The sequence below is a fragment of the Borostomias antarcticus genome (genome assembly GCF_949987555.1).
Source record: "Borostomias antarcticus genome assembly, chromosome: 3".
Classification (NCBI taxonomy): domain Eukaryota; kingdom Metazoa; phylum Chordata; class Actinopteri; order Stomiiformes; family Stomiidae; genus Borostomias; species Borostomias antarcticus.
This window is the reverse complement of record NC_140236.1, coordinates 17795165-17819136: the sequence shown is the minus strand read 5'-3', so window position 1 is coordinate 17819136 and position 23972 is coordinate 17795165. Positions and strand designations below refer to the sequence as shown.

The 23972-nt window shown below is 46.6% G+C and overlaps 3 protein-coding genes across 4 annotated transcripts in view; 1 reads left to right on the top strand and 2 right to left on the bottom strand.

The window, feature by feature from the left end:
- Positions 1 to 1742: 1742 nt before the first annotated feature.
- LOC311307270 (uncharacterized protein) lies at positions 1743 to 2570 on the bottom strand (the record flags this gene model as incomplete). Its single annotated transcript, XM_084436067.1, has 4 exons — positions 1743 to 1835; positions 1961 to 2055; positions 2153 to 2312; positions 2394 to 2570. 4 exons carry the CDS (start codon positions 2568 to 2570, stop codon positions 1743 to 1745), a joined length of 525 nt encoding a protein of 174 aa, XP_084292193.1.
- A 129-nt stretch (positions 2571 to 2699) lies between these two features.
- LOC311330071 (uncharacterized protein) lies at positions 2700 to 4301 on the bottom strand. The gene is made up of 7 exons (XM_084462034.1): positions 4032 to 4301; positions 3829 to 3942; positions 3589 to 3705; positions 3378 to 3490; positions 3188 to 3277; positions 2941 to 3015; positions 2700 to 2792 (listed from the first exon to the last, which is right to left on the bottom strand). The coding sequence occupies exons 3-6, from the start codon at positions 3680 to 3682 to the stop codon at positions 2992 to 2994; spliced, it is 321 nt and encodes a 106-aa protein (XP_084318160.1). The 5' UTR covers positions 3683 to 3705; positions 3829 to 3942; positions 4032 to 4301; the 3' UTR covers positions 2700 to 2792; positions 2941 to 2991.
- A 5405-nt stretch (positions 4302 to 9706) lies between these two features.
- sdcbp2 (syndecan binding protein (syntenin) 2) overlaps positions 9707 to 23972 on the top strand; it is a 60432-nt gene continuing 46166 nt past the window's right edge. The window contains exons 1-4 of one of the 2 annotated variants that reach the window (XM_084436419.1): positions 9707 to 9949; positions 19626 to 19677; positions 20693 to 20795; positions 22929 to 23029. In XM_084436419.1, the coding sequence (XP_084292545.1) occupies positions 19627 to 19677; positions 20693 to 20795; positions 22929 to 23029 (255 nt within the window). In that variant the 5' untranslated portion in view covers positions 9707 to 9949; position 19626. The remainder of the gene's footprint in view (positions 9950 to 19625; positions 19678 to 20692; positions 20796 to 22928; positions 23030 to 23972) is intronic. The other variant, XM_084436420.1, reaches the window with a different exon arrangement.

Below are 23972 nucleotides of genomic sequence, written 5' to 3'. Positions count from 1 at the left end.
TCCGCCTGAGCACAGCCCATCCAAGAACAGTCCATCTGAGCACTCCCCAGCATTCTGATGAGGAAGACTTCCCTTCCTAGCTGCCCCCCAGCCCATCTGACGCCCACCCGCAGCCCATCTGAGCACAGCCCCCCCCCCCCCCCAGCCTATCTGAGCACAGCCTGCCTTTTTTTTTTTTAAATAACTTTTTTTGTAAATAACCTTTTGTATTTTTTTTTTTAAATCCTTTTTGTTTTTAAACTTGTTTATCATGTTGCAGGCCAGACATTGTGTACTTTTTTAATAAAATAAATTGTTCTTGACTGAATGGTGTTGTCATAACTTTTGTACCATAATTTTGCTTGCTGCATTGACTATGACATTAATAGGCTCTTTGCACAAGCTCCACTACTTCCTGACACTCTACAGGCGTATTTCTTTCCTGTCCTATACTAGTGGATGGAAGTGATTGATCAGGTGTGCTGCACACCGGATTCATCGCTATTGCTATCCAATAGTATAGGACGGTAAAGAAATATGCCTGTAGAGTTTCAGGAAGTAGTGGAGCTTGTGCAAGGAGCTGATTTGTTTTGTAATGCAAATTATAAATGTAGCCAACGGAAGTGTAGACCACGTTGCAGTAGTAATATATAAACGTGTATACAACGTTGCAGCAATATACATCGAAATCATCGCTGAAATCACAACGTTGTGTACACATTGCAGGCACGTTGCAGACACGTTGGACCTGCACGTTGCAGCAACTTGTGTGCAGATACCGCGTTTGCGTTGCATGCACGTTTAACTTGACGTTGAGTGGACCATACAAAAGTCTAAATTGCACGTTTCTGCAACATTGCTGCAACCTGATTGTGTTAGTAGGGTTGTATTGAAGCGACCGTTGTAGATGTGTAGATCAATCCGCTTCAGGATTCAGGAAGCGGAACTACTTACGGTAGCTATTGTTATTGTTTATGTTGCTAGGCTGCCTAGTTTGTGGAAGTTCACACACTATGTGCTGCGACTAAATAGTTATACCCTACTAACACAATCAGGTTGCAGCAATGTTGCAGAAACGTGCAATTTAGACACAAGTTGCTGCAACGTGCAGGTCCAACGTGTCTGCAACGTGCCTGCAATGTGTACACAACGTTGTGATTTCCGTGATGATTTCGATGTATATTGCTGCAACGTTGTATACACGTTTATATATTACTACTGCAACGTGGTCTACACTTCCGTTGGCTACATATATAATTTGCATTACAAAACAAATCAGCTCCTTGCACAAGCTCCACTACTTCCTGAAACTCTACAGGCATATTTCTTTACCGTCCTATACTATTGGATAGCAATAGTGATGAATCCGGTGTGCAGCACACCTGATCAATCACTTCCATCCACTAGTATAGGCCAGGAAAGAAATACGCCTGTAGAGTGTCAGGAAGTAGTGGAGCTTGTGCAAAGAGCCTATTAATGTCATAGTCAATGCAGCAAGCAAAATTATGGTACAAAAGTTATGACACAACACCATTCAGTCAAGAACAATTTATTTTATTAAAAAAGTACACAATGTCTGGCCTGCAACATGATAAACAAGTTTAAAAACAAAAAGGATTTAAAAAAAAAATACAAAAAGTTATTTACAAAAAAAAGTTATTTACAAAAAAATGGCAGGCTGTGCTCAGATAGGCTGGGGGGGGGGGGGGGGGGGGCTGTGCTCAGATGGGCTGCGGGTGGGCGTCAGATGGGCTGGGGGGCAGCTAGGAAGGGAAGTCTTCCTCATCAGAATGCTGGGGAGTGCTCAGATGGACTGTTCTTGGATGGGCTGTGCTCAGGCGGACTTCTGCAGATACCTAAAGACACAATGAAATGGCCGTAAATACACAACGCACATACATGCACAAAAAAGTGGTACACAATCTTTGGAACCATGCAGTGTCACTGGGTAGGAGAAACCAAAAAAAAAGACATCACTTACCCTTCTGCATTTAGCAGGGGCATGTTTCAATGTCTCCTGCAGCTGGGCAGCCACCTCCGCCATCGTAGCCTTTGGCATGGAGACCATCACTGCACCTTTAAGTTATCAAGAAAGGTAATGGTTTCAATTCACATCGGTCATGGAACAAAGACGATGTATTAAACAATATTCAAAATATGAACCATTTCTTACGTGTTAGAACATTGAAGAGTGTCATACTCTTCAGTGGCTTCTTCCCCTTCTTCCCGTGCACACTGTAGGCGCTCCACACCGCATGTGTGGCTACAGCTGACAGCACCCGCCGGACTGTGTCCGCCAAGTCTCTGCCACCAATGGCACCTAGGTATTGTGTCTGCAAAACAAAGACAGTCATTTACTGTACCCTTCCCTGCACTGCAAAAATAAGACAAAGTTCTGCCCTGCAGACACTCACCATCTTCCTCTGATGTTCCCGGTCCTTCAACCTGGCCTCACAGACCTGCAGCTCCTCGTCCGTTTGGGCAGGGTTCAGTACATCCAGCACTTCTCCCTGGGCTCCAGACTCCACAGGTCGCGTGCTCTGGGCCAGTTCCTTCACAGTCCGTGCAAGCTCACGGAGTTGCTCCCGCATCTCTGAGAACTGCTGATGTACAGACCTCTGGAAATCTAGATAAACACAGATGTGGCTATAAGTACATTGACATAAAACTAAATGAAACTCAAAATATATCCCTGCATGCAACAGGAAGTAGTCCCATACCAGCATCTGCAGAGCAGCATCGATTAGGTAGAGGGGTACATGGAGTCAATGGTGCTGGAGCCGTTTTATTGGGCGACGGCATCACAGACCTAACTGAAAAACAAAAGGGATAAAGGAAAGGGATTAGCAGGAAACTGTATGGTGTTGGCAGCATGCTTTGGCTTCTGGCATTTGAAGGAAAATAAATTAAGACATTAACAGGTAGACATCACAACACCACAGCAGTACATGCCACTCTTACTTGGTCTGGCTGGGGTGCTATACATGAAGCCTGGGCTCGCATGGTTTTCGCTCACAGGGGATGAGCTCGGAAAATCTGCAAGATGAGTAAATGGTATTCAATCTAAAAAAGCCAATCACAGAGCTAACTGAAAACCTAAAGGGATTAGCAGGAAACTTTATGGTGTTGGCTTTGGCTTCTGGCATTTGGAGGGAAACTAAATAAAGACAAGACAGGTAGACACCACAGCAGTACATGCCACTCTTACCTGGTCTGGCTGGGGTGCTGTATGATCTGGCTGGGGTGCTATACATGGGGCCTGGGCCCCGCTCGCCCACATGGGACAAGCTTGGAAAATCTGCAAGATGAGTAAAATGGTATTCAAAATAAATAAAAAATAGTCCAACTATCAGTGTGCAGTAGGCATAGACATTTCATTTCAACACAAACATGCATACCTGGATTGTACAGCACACGTGGATTGTACTGGACCGCTGGCAGAGGCCTTTCAACTCCGGCACCTGGCACCTGGTCTTTGGCCTGCATAGTGGGGACCAATGGCTGCCCGGGGCTTGGAATATGTAGTGGAATATCAGTAAATTAGCTCAGATTACTCGATTTCAAAAGTACTACTCTTTTGGGACTGTTGAATGCACTTTAGTATATTACCTTCGTCACTGGAGTGATAGCGTGTGTTGCGCCGTCTCTTTCGAACGTCTTGGCACTTGTCCATTGACGACTGCTGCTCAAAGACTTTTGCCATGAGCCTGGCACCTTCGTAATGATCTGTGTGCATAAAGTACCATAATCAATACATTTCAACCATCCTTTTTTTCCTCAGAATAATGAGTCATGATCTTCCCCCCACCCCCATCAGTATTTTTTAATAGCTTAAAATTCAAACAGTACCAGTTGTGGACTTTGGGAAAACCCGGACTCTGTGGAGCGCCCAGCCAGGGTTAGGTTCCACACAGCTCTTTATCCGTTGGCTGACTCATTCATTGGCCAGGAACACATCTGCAACTGTGAGTGAAACCATTAGTACCCGCTTCCCTGTACAATTGAAAAGTAGCACACCAATCAGAAAATTGTTCACACAAACATGTTCTTACCCCATCCTTTTTGGAGAGCCAGGATACTGGGACAACCGACACAGTGTCCTCCCCCAGAAACTCCACACTGCAATACAGTCTGCCCAATAAACAAATTAAGTTTATAAACACATAAGGACCCTATGGGAAAGTAGGCAGAGGGGAAGAAGCGACTAAAACAACAATTCAACAAGTCATTACAGCCGATAAGTAATTAGTGACACGCCACTATTCTTTTTTTTTAATTCTCTGCTGGCCCAGGACAGATGCGGTCAATGGCGGTCAATCATCAGTGTGGGAAACATGAAGCTAGTTTAGGCATTAGCCACTGCAGTGCACAGATTAAATGTATAAGGCCCGTGAATCACGCGTTACTACTCGCAGTTTTAACAGGAACGCCTGTTTTTGACTCGTGAACTCCAGTGAACTCCAACAATACACACCGATACTACTAATGTGGCAAACAAAGCTGCCTCCATCTTTGTTTCGAGCTAACGTTACATGGACCACGTTGTCCATGGTACCCCGCTTACCTCGTGGGTGGCATTGTTCTCAGTCTCCCACTTTCCAGACAAATGGAAAATATATAAAGCATTATCTTGGCTTCGCCTTCACCTTTGCCTATGTAAAATTAGCCTAAGATTCGTGATGTCCTTAGAAAGCCTGACACGAGCGAGCTCCCAATGTGAGTCTCAAATTCAGCAGAGTCAAACAAACAATTCACATTTCCCTCAGTCCAGCGGCCATTTTAGATTAACGTTAACTAACAAACTACCAGCTCAGACCGTTCGCTTATGTTTCTGCAAATGTTCGCGGCGAACACAAAGCCAGCAGTAACAGAAAAAAGGTTTGCAATAGTGTCGGAGTATTTGCAATATTGTCTAAACGTTAGTCAAGTTCGGGCCTCGACTTAGCTAGCTAGCATTAGGTAGCGTGCTAGCTAGCACTAGCTAACGTTAGCTAGCTATCATTAGGCTTCCAATTCCTGAACTTAGTTTAGCGTGCAGGTTATGACTTCTGTTTACTTAAATTATTACCGGTAAGTAAACAAATAAATAGCTAAACCAACAGTCAAATCAATGTAATTTGATGAGAAAAAACCCCCGAGGTAACTGGTATAACTTACCAGAGATGAATGCGCACCATCGCCAACTAACACCAGGTGAGTTTCTTGTCTTTGAAATCGAGAGTTTTATTATTATACAAATATCCTTATTTTCCGAGGTAATTGTTGCGCATACAACATGATATTAAATTAAGACATAGGCTACTTTCTCATAAAACAGGGGGGTGTTGTAACATATTACAATATCATTAGGTGACATTGGCTGCAACCTGCCCTCCAGGACCTGCACACCTCCAGAGCCCTGAAGCGCAGGACCTGGACCTCCCGAGTCCCAGTATTGGAAATGTAGTGATCGGGCTACAAGAAAAGGGGGCAAATTATAAAAGCGATTAGTAATAGCATCGTTATTTTGCATATGCAAAACAGCATAAATTACAACAATAGGCTATTTATCAGTAAGTCTACATTATATCGAATGAAGTTTGAGCGAGAGATAATCGGGAGATTCTTGGGGAGACAAACTGACTTATAACCAACTTTGACTTCGTAACGTTGCCTATTGTATTATTGGCCTATACAACAAAGCACACTCACAACAGTTATGGTAGGCTCTTGCTTTGGAAACCTTACAGCACACCTTGTGCAAGTAGATTTTATGCCAGGGAAGGGTACAGTATGGTGCGCTGTGTTTCTGCCATTGCACAGGAGGGCTAAGCAAATGCATTGAGAGCTAACGTTAGCATGCTAGGATAACCAGCACATCTAGCTGACATTCCAAACATTAGGCTAGCTAACGTCAACATGCTGGATAAAGACAGATAGCTAGCTGGATCAGACAGCTTTTTCAAAACTTGCCAATTACAGCTAACGTTATGGTTCGTTTATCTAACATTAGCTAGGTTGGCTACTAATCAGACACGGAGATCATGGTAAAAACTTCCCAATTTGAATGACAACCACAAATACAATTAGGCCTATAAAACCTACAAATGATATTAAAATAAGAGGTGGTCATCATTGAGACTGTGGAGATCATTGAGAATTATTCTCAAGATGAGAAAGGGTTCAGGGGCCTCATTTATCAAAGAGCGTGTAAATTCAGGTGTAAAAGAGGGCGTACGACGAAAACGAGGAAAATGCGAAAAGTAGCGTACGACGAGAATATTTACACGCTTTTCGGATCTATCAAAAATGGCGTACACGCTGCTGCGCCAAATTCACCACAGAAAATCCGACGGTGGCGGAGAAGAGAGCGGACGCGCACGCGCCCCGTGTTCCGCCCTCTCCACGCCCAAATTCAACCATATATGGTCAAAACTATGACAGCGCACAACGTGGATACCCCGGAAGGAACCGACATAATATAGCGTGGAGCATAGGAAAGACAAATACGTTTATGGAAAAACGCGGAAAGAAGAGAAACTTTTCGGAGACGGAGGTGCATGTGCTTGTTGGTGAGGTCCACGCGAGGAAAAAAAATCATCTTCGGAAGGTAAGCTATTTGTACGAGCCTACATTTGTCTGATTGCTCCTACAGTTTAGGTAGCCTACTGTACGTTTCGTGCATCCTGTATTTGGCGTAGGCTACACGGACATTCTGTATTATGTGGCTGTGAGGAAAGCAAACATTCCACACATTCTGTGGTAGGCTATGATTGATTTAGGACCAAAAACAGGGAACGATAACACAGATGACCACTTCATAATGTTAGACCACATTAAACATTTTCCCCTCTGGGAAATTAAGACTCTCATCTAAATCACCCGGTAAATCACACTTAAGCATTTATTTGGCTGCCAACAGAAAAACATATCAATTGAATATGGCTACACAATAAAATGTTTAATGCATAATCAAGTTAACAGACAAACTCAAAGAAAATGACTGAAATTGTTTCTCCAGACTCTGACGTGGGGTGGGACTCAGAGGAGGGGGAGTCTGCAGTGGTCCTTGACCTGACGGTCGTGCCCCCGCCGGTTGCAGCCTCTACATCCAGCGCCACGACCTCCAGTGCCTCCACCTCCAGCGCACCGGCCTCCACCTCCAGTGCCATCTCCAGCGCCTCCGTCTCCCTCTCCACCGCCCACGCCTCCACCTCCGGCTGCCAGCGTCCCTGCCTCAAGGGTCCCTGAGGGCTGGGCTTCCTCTCAGACGCTGTGCTGGAGGCTCATGACCCTAGAGGCCCAGAGGGAAATGGCAGAAGGGATTGGGGCAGTTGTGGGGCAGTTGTGCAGCAGTTGGTGGAGGTCACCACACTACACCACCAGAGCCAACAGGACATCCTCACTGCACTTCATTCCCTCACACATGCTGTCATGGACCTCACACTGTCACTCACTACCACACTCACGGACCTCACACAGTCACTCGCTGCCACACTCAAGGACCTCACACAGTCACTCACTACCACACTCACGGACCTCACACATTCACTCACAAACGCACTCACACACCTCACACAGTCACCCACCAACAGACAATAAAATGGTAGAAATGTGAACCTTACTTGTTTGTGTCTTCATAGCTGGCGCATGACCTCAGTGTGGGCCCTTTGGCCCCGCTGGTAAACCTCATGACGGGGAGGGGGCTAAGGGCTTGGGTCCTCATTTTGTGGTGGGGTCTTGACTGGTTCTCATTCTTATCAGCTTTGAATATACATCTTGGCAAACATAACAGAATGATGTACAAGGAGGGGACAGATACCTAGTGAAAGTACTATTGGTTGCTAGTAAAAAGACAATAATGAGGGCTTGGTATAAGGTGGAACCCCCAACCAAGGAGCAGTGGTGGGTGTTGTGGAGGAGATTTATGAGATTTATTTATGCATTGAGGATGCAGGAAGGAAAGTTTGAAGGGAGATGGGAAAAATTGATGGATTATAGAAGGAAGTGTGATGATACCACTAATATTAAAATTGTCATATTTGAGTAAGAAAAAAAAGCTGCATGGATGGAAGTACCCATAAGCTGTTATTGTAAGTTTTTATGTTTTATTGTATTGTCGTTGTATGGATGGAAAATGCTAATAAAGATTAAAGTAAATAAGACAAAGAATATGTATCTTGGCTATGCACACACCAACAAGCCAGCCGTCACGCGCAGCGCCTGCCTCCAGTCTAGCCCCTACCCTGCTGTGCGCCAGGATGAATGAGTCATGCGTGGAGCCAGGCCACCGTGCCACTACACTTGTGATGAGCATGTCGGCGTCACATATGATTTGGGTATTTATAGTGTGCACATTTTAGCGATTCACATAGACGTATTCATTCACTAATGGTGCCCTTATGTGGGTGCAGTCGCCATCGCCGTCACCTCTTTGGAGTTCTATCTCGGCCAGTAGGCCGAGTAGCGCCGGATTCATTTAGGCTCGCATTACGCACAGGAGGACTGTCATTTATATGCTTACCAAACAGCAAACAGGTCCACATGATCACATATTAATGACAATCTAATTGGTCAATTATTGCCGTTTGATGGAGTGCCTGCATTAGGTGTGTGACATATAGCGCGGAAAGGTTTGGGACAGCGCATAGGTTCAGTTTGGGGAACAAATCCATATCGGACCATGAATGAGCCGGTTAGAGGACACGTCTAATCTTGCATTGCGATATATGTTTGTGCTGAATTGGGCTATTAGCCTACATGATTGTGCGTTCAGAAACTCGCTCTTATTCTCTCCATCAAACATTGTAATTCACCGACGCACCACCTGCGTCGCCAGTTCCCCCTGTGTTCAAAAAGGGTGTAGGAAACCGTGTAAATCGGTACGACAACCTGAGAGGTGTCCTACAAAAGCGTGTAGAAAGGCGACTAAATTTTCGCCCTTTCGGCTTGATAGATCGCAATGTGGGGGGGGGAAATGGCGTACGCCTGAAATCGCGAAAAAGATCGTGTAAAATATGGCGTACCTCAATGATAAATGAGGCCCCAGAGCTGCCTTACTGTGTTGGATAGATGGTGAAACGGCGCAAAGACAGCAGGTGCGGGAGCCAGACAGATTTCTGTTGGAGGCGGGTGTAGGGGAGTGAAGGCGGGTTTTTCAAACTTTAGGGTGACGTCAACAAGGGAAAAAACGTCACGAATTTGGAGCATTTTCACCCCCAGTCAAATTGGACTGAAAATGTTAAGCTTTCAGTTTCTTCAAAACTACAAAACGGATATATTTAATGTTTTTATTGTGTTTCTTTAATGTCCTCTTGTGCAAATAGCACTTACAAACTCAAAAAAAGTGAAAATGACCATGTTATATCTTTAAAACAGGGCTAAACATGCATTTTCCCTTTACTACTCCTTTAAGCACAACGTTGCACATGCTGCGTCCCGGGGGCGCGAGTTTTAAAAGTTAATAAATGTCAATGTATTATCTTTCTGAGAAGACTGTTTGGACGATTCAGCTTACTTTTAGTAAATCTAATTGGAGAATTAGCACCAGACATGTTTGTAAAGGTCCAAATATCGCGATGTATTGCTTTAAAGACTTTACAGACTATGGTCATTATAGCCTATAGGCTACATCATAATAGACGTGTTCCCCTTCCGTTCATAGTCATGATGAGGACTGGATTTATAAAATAAATGTAATTTAATTCTCTATATCTATGACTAAACGTAGGCAGCTGATGGATAGTAGGCGGTGATACTGAGCGACGTCAGAATGATTGACTGACTATTATAACGCAGCCAGACAGACCTCCTCGTCCTCGACCGACCACTCAGTAATACAGGAAGGAAGAGAGAGAGAGGTTCGGTGACTTCACTTCAGAATTCCCCTCTCGGCACTGGACTGTAGGAAGGAGAGATAACGTTAGAGAGAAGTATCGGACATTTTACAGGAAATATTTAAAATTTTAAACTCGACCACCAACAACGCAAGGTGAGTTTATGGATACATAATCGTATGTGGTACACCAGCTAGCTAGCTAACCTTCTTTCTTTCCATTAGCCTACATTAGCAAAAGTGATAAATGTAACGTTAATGCTAGCCAGCCAGCCAGCTAGCTAGCGTTAGCTTCTATGGGGCGGAAATTTGGAAAACAAACAGACTGTAGTTAACGACAAAGATATATTTTGAGTCAACGACTTCATACTAGGTAATTACATAGTAAATGAATTTCCATATCCATAACATACTGCTGAATTTCCGTGAGCTAATGTTAATTAGCTAGCTAGCAGGCTAGCCTGATGACGACGTGCTAGTGTAACAGTGGGGTGCCCTGATGTCATGTCTTTGTAATAACGGTTAGCTATTCATCTAGCTTAGTTAAGGAAGACTTCCATGGACGTTGATTGTATTCAGAGATTGTATTTATTAAGACTTCCATAGACGTTGATTGATAGTCGTTTGCTAACGTATATGATCTGATGATCTGATTTGCGGTTTAAGTCGGTATTTACAAACAAGCACTCCACTACTAGTGCCATCATGTTGCACATTACCTAATAACGAGGGGACCCTCGACCCACAGCCATACTAGGGTCTGTTAACTCAGGGAACTCAACTGCCCTGTCTAGTCTGGTAGAACCCACCACACCCTAAACCACCATCCTCTTTACCTAAGTAGCTAAAACATTTTAGGACAACATGTAGGCTAGGCCTCCAGTGCTACCTACCTCTATATGGCCTACATGGACTCAGGGCTGTTGTCCTGTAACTGGCTCTATGGCCTGTGTTCCTCTCCCTCCCCCAGAGCTCCTGATTCCCACCCTGCCCCCTTTCCCAGCCCTGTCAATAGACCAGAATAGGTTGCCAGGGAGACTACATTCTTCATGTGTCCATCCATTGGTTCAGGCCCACTGGAGTCGGACCCTCCCACAGGCGTTCAGGACGGAGCTAAAGCCGGCTCCGCCAGAGAGGCGCTGGATCACACTTCTCTTCCCCTGCCCCAGTGTGTGACATGCCCGGTCAGTGCCCCAGTGTGTGACATGCCCGGTCAGTGCCCCAGTGTGTGACATGCCCGGTCAGTGCCCCAGTGTGTGACAGGCCTGGTCGGTTCCCCAGTGTGACAGGCCCGGTCGGTTCCCCAGTGTGTGACAGGCCTGGTGGTTCCCCAGTGTGTGACAGGCCCGGTCGGTTCCCCAGTGTGTGACAGGCCCGGTCGGTTCCCCAGTGTGACAGGCCCGGTCGGTTCCCCAGTGTGACAGACCCGGTCGGTTCCCCACTGTGTGACAGGCCCGGTCGGTTCCCCACTGTGTGACAGGCCCGGTCGGTTCCCCAGTGTGACAGGCCCGGTCGGTTCCCCACTGTGTGACAGGCCCGGTCGGTTCCCCAGTGTGACAGGCCCGGTCGGTGCTGTGGGTCCCAGGTTGAGGCCCTGTGTTTTGGAGTTGGGTAGCACTGCAGTAGGCCTACATGTAGCTCCAGGCCTACACAGACGGCTTGTTTGTTTGTTTGTGTGTGTGTGTGTGTGTGTGTGTGTGTGTGTGTGTGTGTGTGTGTGTGTGTGTGTGTGTGTGTGTGTGTGTGTTGTAACCGGCTCTGGATTAAAACCATGGCTGGATTATGTTGTTCTAAGGCCCACTCGGTATTCCTAGCACTGCTGAATTGTGCAAAACCCACGAACATTGGAAATTATGACTGTGTGTGTGTGTGTGTGTGTGCGCCTGTGTTTGTGTGTGTGCATGTTTGTGTGTGTGTGTGTGTGTGCTGGGTGACATAATGGTGTGCTTGTCTGAGCGGGCTGCCAGACTGGGCAGTGTAGTGTCGTAGGGAGTGTGAGCAGGAGTGGTCTCTTTACTGCTGGCACTCAGGGTGGTGTGCAGAAGAGTGCGTGTGAGCCGCAGCTCTGGTGTGTACTAGAGAGTGTGTGTGAGCCAGAGATGTCATGTAACTGCTAGTGGTGTCTGGCGTGTAGTAGAGAGTGTGTGTGTTGTATTCAAGATGCAGATTGTGTGATCTGGAGATGTGATGTTATGCTAATGGTCGGTATATGTTTTGGTTGTCTGAGGGATTCTTTCATACTCCCAGAGTGGATTAGTAGGCATATTTTACCAGGCATTTGTAAGTAGGGGTTTTGTATGAGTTGTCATTTCACAATATGAGGCCTATTCTCCTACCTGCTTCACATGGCAGACAACGGGCTGTGTTGTATACTGGTGGTGTGTGTAGGAGTAAGCTGGCTATTTTTACATGAATGTTGTGGGATAGTGTTGATGCAAGTGTAGGGGGAGGTGCATTCTGAATGTGTGTGTGTGTGTGTGTGTGTGTGTGTGCGGGCATGTGTGCGTGTGACCGTGTGTGCATGGCATGTGTGTGGGAGGGAGTGAATGTGGGCATTGACTGTGGTTATGTCTGGTGTCAGGTTGACAGTCTTCCCTTGACTTCCTGCTTCCTGTATCAGAGTCTATTGCAGCAACTGTTCTCAGGTTTGGAACAGACCAGGGCCACACCAGGGGAAGTAAGGGAGAAACATGGGACAACTAGGACTAGTCTAATCTAAAACTAATAGACTAGTCTAATCCAAAACAACTAGGACTAGTCTAATCTAAAACTACTAGGACTAGTCTAATCTAAAACAACTAGGACTAGTCTAATCTAAAACTACTAGGACTAGTCTAATCTAAAACTACTAGGACTAGTCTAATCTAAAACAACTAGGACTAGTCTAATCTAAAACAACTAGGACTAGTCTAATCTAAAACTGCTAGGACTAGTCTAATCTAAAACAACTAGGACTAGTCTAATCTAAAACAACTATAGTTGAATCTAAAACAACTAGGACTAGTCTAATCTAAAACAACTAGGACTAGTCTAATCTAAAACAACTAGGACTAGTCTAATCTAAAATAACCATAGTCTAATCTAAAACTACTAGGACTAGTCTAATCTAAAACAACTAGGACTAGTCTAATCTAAAACGACTAGGACCTGTCTAATCAGGGTTATCTAACACATAATGGCCTACCATGTAGGCAACTTCTCTCAGGGCTGTACATTAACTTTTTTTAGCTACAGGGGGTTGATAGTTCTGTAGCACAGAGCCAGAAAGTATAGGTATAAAATGTCCATTATCACCTCTACTGAACACAAGTTATGCAGTTCATCACTTAAAACCACCCGGAAAGGGATGTTACTGTACGTATACAATATGAAATAATAACAAATGTTTTCAGACAAGCATCTTTAGGTTTTCCCGGCTTTTGATTTTGCGGTGTGGATTATCTGGATTATCTTCTTTGGATTCTTATTTGGATTATCTTCTTTTTCATTAATAATTTCAACATCTTTTTCCTTTGCTCGTTTGTTTGGGGTTTTCTCTATGATCTGAACAAGGAATCAGTGTTTCCTGTGGAATTGATCTCTAGGTGTGGTGGTGCCAAGCTGAAGACAGCCAAAATAAGGAGTATTTCTATACCAAAGCGGGGGTCTGGGCGTCCTCCCCCCCAAAAAGTTTCAGACCTAGTTTCCTGTATTCTGGTGACTTTTAAAGAATGAAAATAACAAAATCGTGAGACATATATAATTGAAAAGTATACTGAAACAGCATGTCTAGCCTACATGAAATATCTTCTTCTTTAATTTTGAGTTATGTTGTGAGAATAATAGATATAATGTTTTATTTAATAAAAAAGTTATGTTTGATGCCCATTGATGCTTAACTGCATAGCCTACTCATTCCTTCTAAATCATCACTCTTTCTAATCTCTCATCCTGCCCTGTCCCCTTCCTTCTCCTCTCTCTTCTCCTGCTCTCCTCTCAACAACCTCTATCCTCTCCTCTCTCACCTGTCCCTCCACTCTGTGCTGGTCCTGTCTTCTACCACAATCACTGCCTTTTTTACATAGCTTACATAAACAATAGATTAGATTAGGCTACGCTTAACTGATATTTCATTGCATCTGCTGTTGCTTTGATTGGCACCTTTAGGTGGCTGGAGGAACATTAACACAAGCTAGCGTCGTTTCGGTTCAGCAAGCCAAAAAGACGGTCGCTCAATCAGTCAGTCAGGGCAGCGCCTCTGATTCGCATGTTGTAGGCTACTCGCGCTTATGGTGTGGGCGTCTCCTTGACAAATTATGCTTGCTAACTGACAGACAGCAGTGCGTAAGCTACGTAGATGGAGGCTTCGCTTCGGCTCAAACATAGGCTAGGCTACTGGGTGAATGTGTAGCTCCACGTCGTGTTTCTAGACTGTATTTTTTAGATAACGTTACATATTTATCACACTTCAACTATAGGGTATTTTTTACTTGTCCGATCAGACAACTGCATGAGGCACTTGCCCGAACAGAGTTTACTGGTCCGGGGGAAGCTATAGGCTAGCCTACCTGACTGCTCTCACTTCATTTCACCTCACTCATCCTCCCGGCTTCTACACGGAAAAAACACTAACGTTACATACACGCGTGCTACAGGGCAAATAAATTAATCGCACAGACATTTTATTTCATAGCACGTGCGACATATATGTCGCAATGTACAGCCCTGGCTTAGAGCCACTTGGCATAAAGTTTGATAGACAACATTGAATAAAACCTTAGAAAAGACAACTAACCTTTTAAAGTATCTTACCTTGTTGCAGTATCAGAGGCTTCTCGGCAACAAGTGGAGTAATAAAGAATAAATGAATAATATCTTATCTTCGTCTCCTTCACTGGAATTAATGGCGGCTGCAAACAACATCTTCTCTGACTGCACACTGTCATTCATGAAAAAACTACAAGAAGACAACCAACGTCCGGTTTCCTGTCAACTGTGGCGGTCACGTGATTTCCTGTCAATTGTGCCTCTTGCGCATGCTCACAAAAACAGAACAGCCCTGTCTCTAACTATTTGTGCACTCTACTGTTAGTCATGCCTCTCTTATGAAGTATTTAGCCATGTTTACTGCTCTGTATTATGTTCTTAGCCAATAGACAAACATTTTCCATGAGCTTGCTCGATCTTCTCGTTGGGAGAGGTCAGGGAAGAATTTTTACAGCTCACTTTTCTGGCCCCCGTGAAACTGTTTTTTTGCTTCCCTCTGGAATATGTAGGCTTGGGACCTATGCCCACCCTCCCATTGCTCTCTGTAAAGCGCATTGTGTTGCCTCTGTGTATGAAATGCGCTATACAAATAAAGTTTGCTTTGATTTGATAATCGAAACCTCTCCACTCTTTGGAAGAAGCAGAGAAGAGACTTGGGATGTTAGAGAGTATGCTAGGCCTAATTAGTTAGTTTAGTAACTTTGGCAGTGGCTCTGGATCAGAACCATTAACCACAGATAGAATAGTTGATTTGGATCCAGCTTGACAAACCCAGTTAGGTGATGGACAGTAGTTACCACACCATCTCATGAGTTATTGCTTCATGATCATATGTTTGCCTGGTATGATGTGTCACTTGTAAGGACTGGTACACACAACATGTTGGCCTAACGTTACCGTGGGACAACTTCAGGTAGCAATGCTCCCTGCTGTAGCAGTCCAGCTGAGCAAAGCTATTTGACTAGGTAAACAGTCACTCACGTGTCATCTCTCTCTCTCTCTCCCCCTCTCTCTCCCTCTCTCTCTCTCTCTCTCTCTCTCTCTCTCTCTCTCTCTCTCTCTCTCTCTCTCTCTCTCTCTCTCTCTCTCTCTCTCTCTCTCTCTCTCTCTCTCTCTCTCTCTCTAATGGATGTGAGTGTGGTAGGCTAGTTCATTATCTCTGGCCTGTCCTGTTTCCAGTAAAGGGTGAAAGTGCATCATCATGCAGTAGCTTATGATTGCCCAACAGGATCTGCTCTGCTCTTCAGTCGTGGTGATAAGACCTCACATGATGGGTTGTTCCAGGGGCACTGTGTTGTGTTCTTTCTGTTGTGTGTGTGTGTCATGTGACTGTGACCTTGCTCAGTCAGGGGAGGGGAGGGGGGCACTGTGATTACAATGACACACCAAGTCTGTACCACAACACCAGACCAGTCACAGACCACCACCAACACCAGCCACAGACCACCACCAACACCAGCAGCAGGTTCGCTGACTAATTAATGCTGGGCTGGGCTCACACTCCAGGATGTTTAAAATCCTAACCGATTTTTAAATCGGGTTGCATCACGAACATAAGGAGAATCTTAACAGATGTTCTTCTCGTGAATCTCAAACAAGCGCACACTACAAGATTTGAAAATAACTGCTCATCACACACTACAGGATATTATCGTGCCCTAGAGAGAAATGAACCACTGTTACTCGATTGTAAAGTAGTGACATAACAATGTATCAAACATGTTTGATATTATCAAGGCGGCTCTGATGGGTCTGCGAGCCGATCGGGACGTTTAAGATTGGATCTGTAAACCCCTCACATTACAAGATCATCTGGGCCGAACCTCGGTACCGACCAACGTTCCAGACCAGGGAGGGGTAAATCGGCCCAAAAATTCTGTAGTGAGCCTGGAATAAGATGATCCCCTCAGTGTTCATGGTCGAAGGGGCGTCGTCTCCAGCAGAGTAAAAGAGTGTTCAGATCAAGCACATTTCAGATACTGATGCACTTCACAACAAAATAAAACTACAGTAAATAAACAGGAATGACCATGAGACAAAGAGTGCCCATGGAGCTGTCGTGGTTGTTCTGCATATTCTATCTATCGACCTATCGATGTCATTTTATTTCTATAGCATCATTCATACAAATCAATGTAGCACGGTGCTTTACAAAGAGGTGTATGAACGCATAAATCATGTAAACAAAGTGAGAACAAAATTATAAGAAACAATAAAAGTAAAATAATTAAAAATGAAAACATACTATAAAATAGAAAAAAAACAAAAAAAACATACAAATTAAGAACCCTTTAAAATATTAACATAAGTAAAGCTACATGTAAAGCTACATGGCAATATTAAAAAAGTGAGTTTCTGGCCTGGCATTTGTTATTCAGTGTCAGTGTTTTTAAGTGCACCGATAGTCTCTCTTTCACCTTTTTCACCAATGCTTCAGTTTTGTCCTGGTTTAACTGTTTAAGTTCTGTGACATCCACACATTTTTGCCATTAATACATTCTGTCAAATGGTCAATTGAGCTGTAGTTGAGGGGGGTCACAGAGATGTTGAGCTGGGCGTCATCAGCATAGCTATGGTAACTAACGCTGTTCCTTCTCATGATATGGCGTAGGGATGACTAAAAAGTAAGGGCCCTAGAATTGATTCTTGTGGGACCCCTCAATCTATCTAATGTATCTGTCAATCAATCAATCAATCAATCAAACGACATTTTGGCTCCTGAGCCCAAGACCAAATGAATGGAGGTAAATGAGCGGCCTTTTCGAGCACCTCTGTGGTGCCACCCTCAGGTTAGGGCTGCACAATTAATTGTGAATTAATAGAAATTGCAATTATGACCTCTGCAATTAACTAATCGCAAAAGGCCGCAATTAATGTTATTAATAATTTTGCTTTGAATTATTATTATTATTGCTTATGCTGTCTGACCAATCACATGCGTTCCCGCTGAGTGCGCTGTGCGCAGCAATTTCAGTACCGCAGCCGTGAGTAGAGAAAAAATTAGCGAAAACGAGGTCAGTGAGTTAGTAGCAAGAAAGGGATCAACGTCTGTGATTTGGGAGCATTTTGGTTATTCTATATTAATATTATATATTAAATATTAATCAATTATTAATTGCAATTAGTATTTTGAATCGCAATTATTATCTTTTGTCATAACCGTGCAGCCCTACCTCGGGTTGGAGCCGGCAGGAGGAGGAGGGGGGGGTTTGGTGCGGTGCACTCTGGGCTCTCACTCCCCGGTCCAAACCCTGTGTCTCTAACACCCCCACTCGGGGAGCTGGCTTGGCTCAAGTGTTTTGCTGTGGCTCTGATCAGGCACATGTGCGCGAGACGGAAATGTTTGGCATTGCTGCGTTCGTTTGAGTCAACAGCTCAGGTGAACCAAAGTAGCCTTGAACTTTTTGGGCTTTCGATTGTAACTGAAGTCTGTTGTTGGCTCTAGTCATAGATTAAATGTCTCCCTGTTGGGGAAGTGTCGTGGGTGTGGACAGGCTGAGACTTGCGTATCATGTTTAGTAACAGACGAAGGTCCTGGCGGCTGACTGATCATTGTGCAGTACGCCCAGGCCCTCTGGCCCAGACTACCTGTACCTGCCACTCTAGAGGCTTCCCCACGGCGGGCCAGGCCAGGCCTGTGATGAGAGGCTGGGCGCCCGGGTGGCCTGGCCTGCCCTCCCTGGCTGCTCCATGCTCAGCCCTCTTCTGTTTTCATGTGTCTGAAGCATAAACCTCCACCAAGATGAGAGGAAGTCTTTCTCTAGTTGGTGACCTGCCATCTGGCCTCTCATTCTCATTCCTTATATCGGGCTAAAGCTCTCCTCCCACCAACCTCTCTATCCCTCCTTCCATCCCCCTCTCTCTCTACATCCCTCCTTCCATCACCCTCTCTCTCTACATCCCTCCTTCCATCACCCTCTCTCTCTACATCCCTCCTTCCATCCCTCTCTCTCTCTACATCCCTCCTTCCATCACCCTCTCTCTACATCCCTCCTTCCATCACCCTCTCTCCATCACCCTCTCTCTCTACATCCCTCCTTCCATCCCCCTCTCTCTCTACATCCCTCCTTCCTTCACCCTCTCTCTACATCCCTCCTTCCATCACTCTCTCTCTCTACATCCCTCCTTCCATCACACTCTCTCTACATCCCTCCTTCCATCACCCTCTCTCTCTACATCCCTCCTTCCATCACCCTCTCTCTACATCCCTCCTTCCATCACCCTCTCTCTACATCCCTCCTTCCATCACCCTCTCTCTCTACATCCCTCCTTCCATCACACTCTCTCTACATCCCTCCTCCCACCACCCTCTCTCTCTACATCCCTCCTTCCATCACCCTCTCTCTCTACATCCCTCCTTCCATCACCCTCTCTCTACATCCCTCCTTCCATCACCCTCTCTCTCTACATCCCTCTTTCCATCACCCTCTCTCTCTACATCCCTCCTTCCATCACACTCTCTCTACATCCCTCCTCCCACCACCCTCTCTCTCTGCCTCCTGCCATCACTCCCTCTCCCACTAACATATTTTCCTCTTTTCACACCATTCTCTTCCTCTCTTCTCTCTCTTCCTCTCTCTTCTTCTCTCTCTCTCTCTTCCTCTCTCTTTCTCTCTATCTCTCTCTCCTCTTTCTCTTCCTCTCTCTCCCTCTCTCTCTCTCTCTATCTCTCTCTTCCTCTCTCTCCCTCTCTCTCCCTCTCTCTCTCTCTTCCTCTCTCTCTCTCTCTCTCCCTCTCTCTATCTCTCTCTCTTTCTCTCTCTCTCCCCCTCTCTCTCCCCCTCTCTCTCTCTCCCTCTCTCTTCCTCTCTCTCTTCCTCTCTCTCTCTTCCTCTCTCTCTCTCTCCCTCTCTCTCCCTCTCTCTTTCCCTCTCTCTCTCTCTCTCCCTCTCTGGGTATCAGTGTAGTCTAGTTCCAGGCAGACCACTCTTCTCTGGACCTGACTGAAGCAGTCAGTCTGAGGGGGGGCTGAAGAACACAGGGCTCCAGATTTGAGCGTACGTTCACGCGCGCACGCACGCATGCACACACGCACACACACACACTCTCTCTCTCTTACAAGGTGTTTCTGGTTTATTTCCTCCAGAATGTCGCTGTACCCATCTCTGGAGGATCTGAAGGTGGACAAGGTCATCAAGGTAAGAGAACCCTCCTCATGTGGTTCCCTGACTGGAACCATCATGTGGTTCCCTGACTGGAACCCTCCTCCGGTTCCCTGATAGCCCTTTTCCACCAGTTCGTGAACCGGTTCGTTTCAAAATTCCTGGAACCTTGGTTCTGTCCAGAGAACGGGCCCGCGTTTCGACCAGTTTTGGGCCGAACCGTTGTACGTCAGCCCACGCCCATGATGTCGTCACGTTTCGCACTGAAAAACCTACTATTTTGTGGTGCCGGTTCGGAACCAGCTTTCGGGTTCCTGAACTCATTTCTTTTTGGTCGAAATGCTCAGAACCATTCAAAATTAGGTTCGCAAACCGGCACCGAACCGGTTCCCTCTTGGTGGAAAAGGCCTATGACTGGAACCCTCATCTGGTTCCCTGACTGGAACCCTCATCTGGTTCCCTGACTGGAAACGTCCTCCTTGCCTTTCCCCAGGGACCCACGTCTCCAGAGAACACAGTCTGAACTTGGGGCTACATATTTGTGTCAGTTAGGTGTGGGTTTAGTGGATGATTGGCTGCCCTCCACATGGTTGAAATTGTTGGGATTTTTGTTCATTTGGTCCAAGTCTGAAGTCTCACAACATAGCTTCCACATTGGCCTAGATGTTGACATGGATAATGGTGGCAGAACGGTATCCCGCCTATTTGCATTGGCCAGCCGATATACTGGACAGATAGACCTCCTCCTCCTCCTCCCCTCCTCCTCCTTCTTTGAGTGTCCTCTCTCCCAGTCTGAACCTGTCTCTCTCTCCCAGCCTGATAACCTGTCTGTCTCTCCCAGTCTGATAACCTGTCTGTCTCTCTCAGTCTGATAACCTGTCTGTCTCTCTCAGTCTGATAACCTGTCTGTCTCTCTCAGTCTGATAACCTGTCTGTCTCTCCCAGTCTGATAACCTGTCTGTCTCTCCCAGTCTGATAATCTGTCTGTCTCTCCCAGTCTGATAACCTGTCTCTCTCTTCCAGTCTGATAACCTGTCTGTCTCTCCCCCAGGCCCAGGCCCAGTTTGCCCAGACCACCTCCACCATGCCAGCCATCTCTGAGGGGGCGTACCAGCCCCTGCCTGCGGTGGGCGCCGGGGAACCAGCCGGATCCAGTGAGTCCCAGGCAGCTCGCGCCTCCCAGACTGAACACTAAAGACTGGGAAGAATAAGAACCCAGATTCTAGACTGATCTCTCCAACCTTCTCTCTCTGTCGCTGGTCTCTCTCCGTGGGAGGGGAGAGACCTGAGGCCTCTGTAGCAGAGAGGAGGAGAGAGAGACCTGCACAGAGAGAGGATGGGGTATATAAGGGCCTTTCTCTCTCTGTCTCTCTCTCGTTCTCTCTCTCTCTCTCTCTCTCTCACTCTTTCTCTCTCGTTCTCTCTCTGTCTCTCTCATTCTCTGTCTCTCTCTTTCTCTCGTTCTGTCTCTCTCGTTCTCTCTCTCCTTCTCTCACCCACTCTGTCCTTCAGCCCTCTAACTTCAGAGGGAGGGAGGGAGGGAGGGAGGAGAGGATTCAGCCGCCCAAGATGAAGAGAGGCCTGGAGGTGTCCGGGGGCCCTGGGGGTGCAAACTACACCTATTTTGGGAAGGAGGGGTCTGTGACTGGTCCTCTCTGTTGGGAAGGAGGGGTCTGTTACTGGTCCTCTCTGTTGGGAAGGAGGGGTCTGTTACTGGTTCTCTCTGTTGGGAAGGAGGGGTCTGTTACTGGTCCTCTCTGTTGGGAAGGAGGGTTCTGTTACTGGTCCTCTCTGTTGGGAAGGAGGGGTCTGTTACTGGTTCTGTCTATGGGGGTGGAGGCAGAGGGTGGAGGGATAGAGAGGGGGAGGAAGAGAGAGAGAGAGGAGACAGGGAGATGGAAAGATGTTGTTCCTCAGGCCTGCAGACAGGAAGTGGTGTGACATCATTACTGGCCTCACACAGTTTCCAGCCCTCTCTCTACGTCTCTCTCTCCATCTCTCTCTTTCTCTCTCTCTCTCTCTCTCCGTCTCTCTCCCTCTCCCTCTCTATCAACGATAACTGCATGGTTTTAATTTGGGACTGTTTAGTGTTTTGTAAGGATGTCTCAATAAAGAGCATAAAAAGTCTCTCCCTCTCCTTCTATCTCTCTCTCTCCTCTTTATCTCTCCTCTCTCCTTCTCTCTCTCTCCGGCTGTCTCTCTCTCCCGCCTCTCTCCTCTCTCTCCATCTGTCTCTCTCTCTCCCCATCTCCCTCCCTCTCTCTCCATCTCTCTCTCTCTCCATCTCTCTCGCTCTGTCTCTCTCTCTCTCCCTCTCTCTCTCTCTCTCTCCATCTCTCTCTCTCTCTCTCCCCCTCTATCTCTCTCCCTCTCTCTCTGTCTCTCTCCCTCTCTCTCTGTCTCTCTCTCTCTCTCTGTCTCTCTCTCCCTCTCTCTCTCTCTCTCCCTCTCAAACCTCTAGTCTAGTGTATTGGTCACATGCTACATCATACAAGTACAAAGGGCAGTGAAATGTTTTTCTGTTATGTCTCTCTACTCACCCTCCTGCTCTCTCCTACTCTCTCTCCCTTTTCTTTTCACTCACACTGTCCCCTGTGTGTGTGTGCGTGCGCGCGGCCGTGTGTGTGTGTGTGTGTGAGAGTGTGTGTGTTTGTGTGCACGCGTGTGCGTGTAAGGATTGTTTGTAGGGTGAATGATGGGTGAATCGCTGTCTGCAAATTGCCATGTCCCTGTCCCCTGGTCAGTGTGTGTGTGGACCAGGCAAGGGATGGCTATGCTGCAATCATATTATACAACTGACAGTCTGTGTCCCCCCAGACCCTCCCCAGACCCTAACCTGGAGCAGACTAACCCCCCTCTCTCCCCAGACCCTAACCTGTGTGACCCTTACCTGGAGCAGACTAACCCCCCTCTCTGCCCAGACCCTAACCTGGAGCAGACTAACCCCCCTCTCTCCCGAGACCCTAACCTGTGTGACCCTAACCTGGAGCAGACTAACCCCCCTCTCTGCCCAGACCCTAACCTGGAGCAGAATAACCCCCCTCTCTCCCCAGACCCTAACCTGGAGCAGACTAACCCCCCTCTCTCCCCAGACCCTAACCTGGAGCAGACTAGCCCCCCTCTCTCCCCAGACCCTAACCTGGAGCAGACTAACCCCCCTCTCTCCCCAGACCCTAACCTGGAGCAGACTAACCCCCCTCTCTCCCCAGACCCTAACCTGGAGCAGACTAACCCCCCTCTCTCCCCAGACCCTAACCTGGAGCAGACTAACCCCCCTCTCTCTGCAGACCTGTATCCTAACCTGGAGGAGCTGGGAGACTACATGGGCCTGAGCCTGAACAGTGATGAGGTGCAAAGGAACCTGGCGCTGGTGCCTGTGGCTGACACCGTAAGTGAGAGAGAGAGAGAGAGAGAGAGAGACAGAGACGGGTGTGAGTATGTGTGTGAGAGAGAGATGTGTGTGAGAGAGAGAGAGATGTGTGTGAGAGAGGGAGAGAGAGATGTGTGAGTATGTGTGAGAGAGAGAGATGTGTGTGAGAGAGAGAGATGTGTGTGAGAGAGAGATGTGTGTGAGAGAGAGAGATGTGTGTGAGAGACAGAGATGTGTGAGAGAGAGATGTGTGTGTGAGAGAGAGAGAATGTTGTGAGAGAGAGAGATGTGTGTGAGAGAGAGAGAGAGAGAGAGAGATGTGTGAGTATGTGTGAGAGAGAGAGAGATGTGTGTGAGAGAGAGAGAGATGTGAGAGAGAGAGAGCTGTGTGAGTATGTGAGAGAGAGAGAGAGAGAGATGTGTGTGAGAGAGAGAGAGAGATGTGTGAGTATGTGTGTGAGAGAGAGAGCTGTGTGAGTATGTGTGTGAGAGAGAGGTGTGAGTATGTGTGAAAGAGAGAGATGTGTGAGTATGTGTGTGAGAGAGAGAGAGATGTGTGAGTGTGTGTGTGAGAGAGAGAGATGTGTGAGTATGTGTGTGTGTGTGAGAGAAAGAGATGGAGATGTGTGAGTATGTGTGTGTGAGTATGTGTGAAAGAGAGAAAGAGAGAGAGATGTGTGAGTGTGTGTGTGTGAGAGAGAGTGCGTGTGCGTGCGCGCGCAGGGGTAGGGTATGAGGACTCTGCTCCTCTTCTGGTGTGGAGGAGGAGTGTGTGAATCATGGATGTATTAATAGAACTGGATACAGCCACTCCATTCACTGACTGCTATCAACAATGAAGCCCTATTGAACCGCGCCATCTTGGCAAATTTGTAGTCATTTGACCATTTCCGGTGACTTTTGTACTTGCGCAGTTGTGCTTTTCTGGCCTTCCGGTGACTTTTGTACTTGCGCAGTTGTA

Coding starts and splice junctions, on each gene's coding strand:
- LOC311330071 (XM_084462034.1), bottom strand. CDS start 3,682: ATGGCAAAAGTCTTTGAGCAGCAGTCGTCAATGGACAAGTGCCAAGAC. Junction 3,278..3,377: donor ACGTGTGCTGTACAATCCAG/GTATGCATGTTT, acceptor CTCATCTTGCAG/ATTTTCCAAGCTTGTCCCAT. Junction 3,016..3,187: donor CAGCACCCCAGCCAGACCAG/GTAAGAGTGGCA, acceptor CTCATCTTGCAG/ATTTTCCGAGCTCATCCCCT.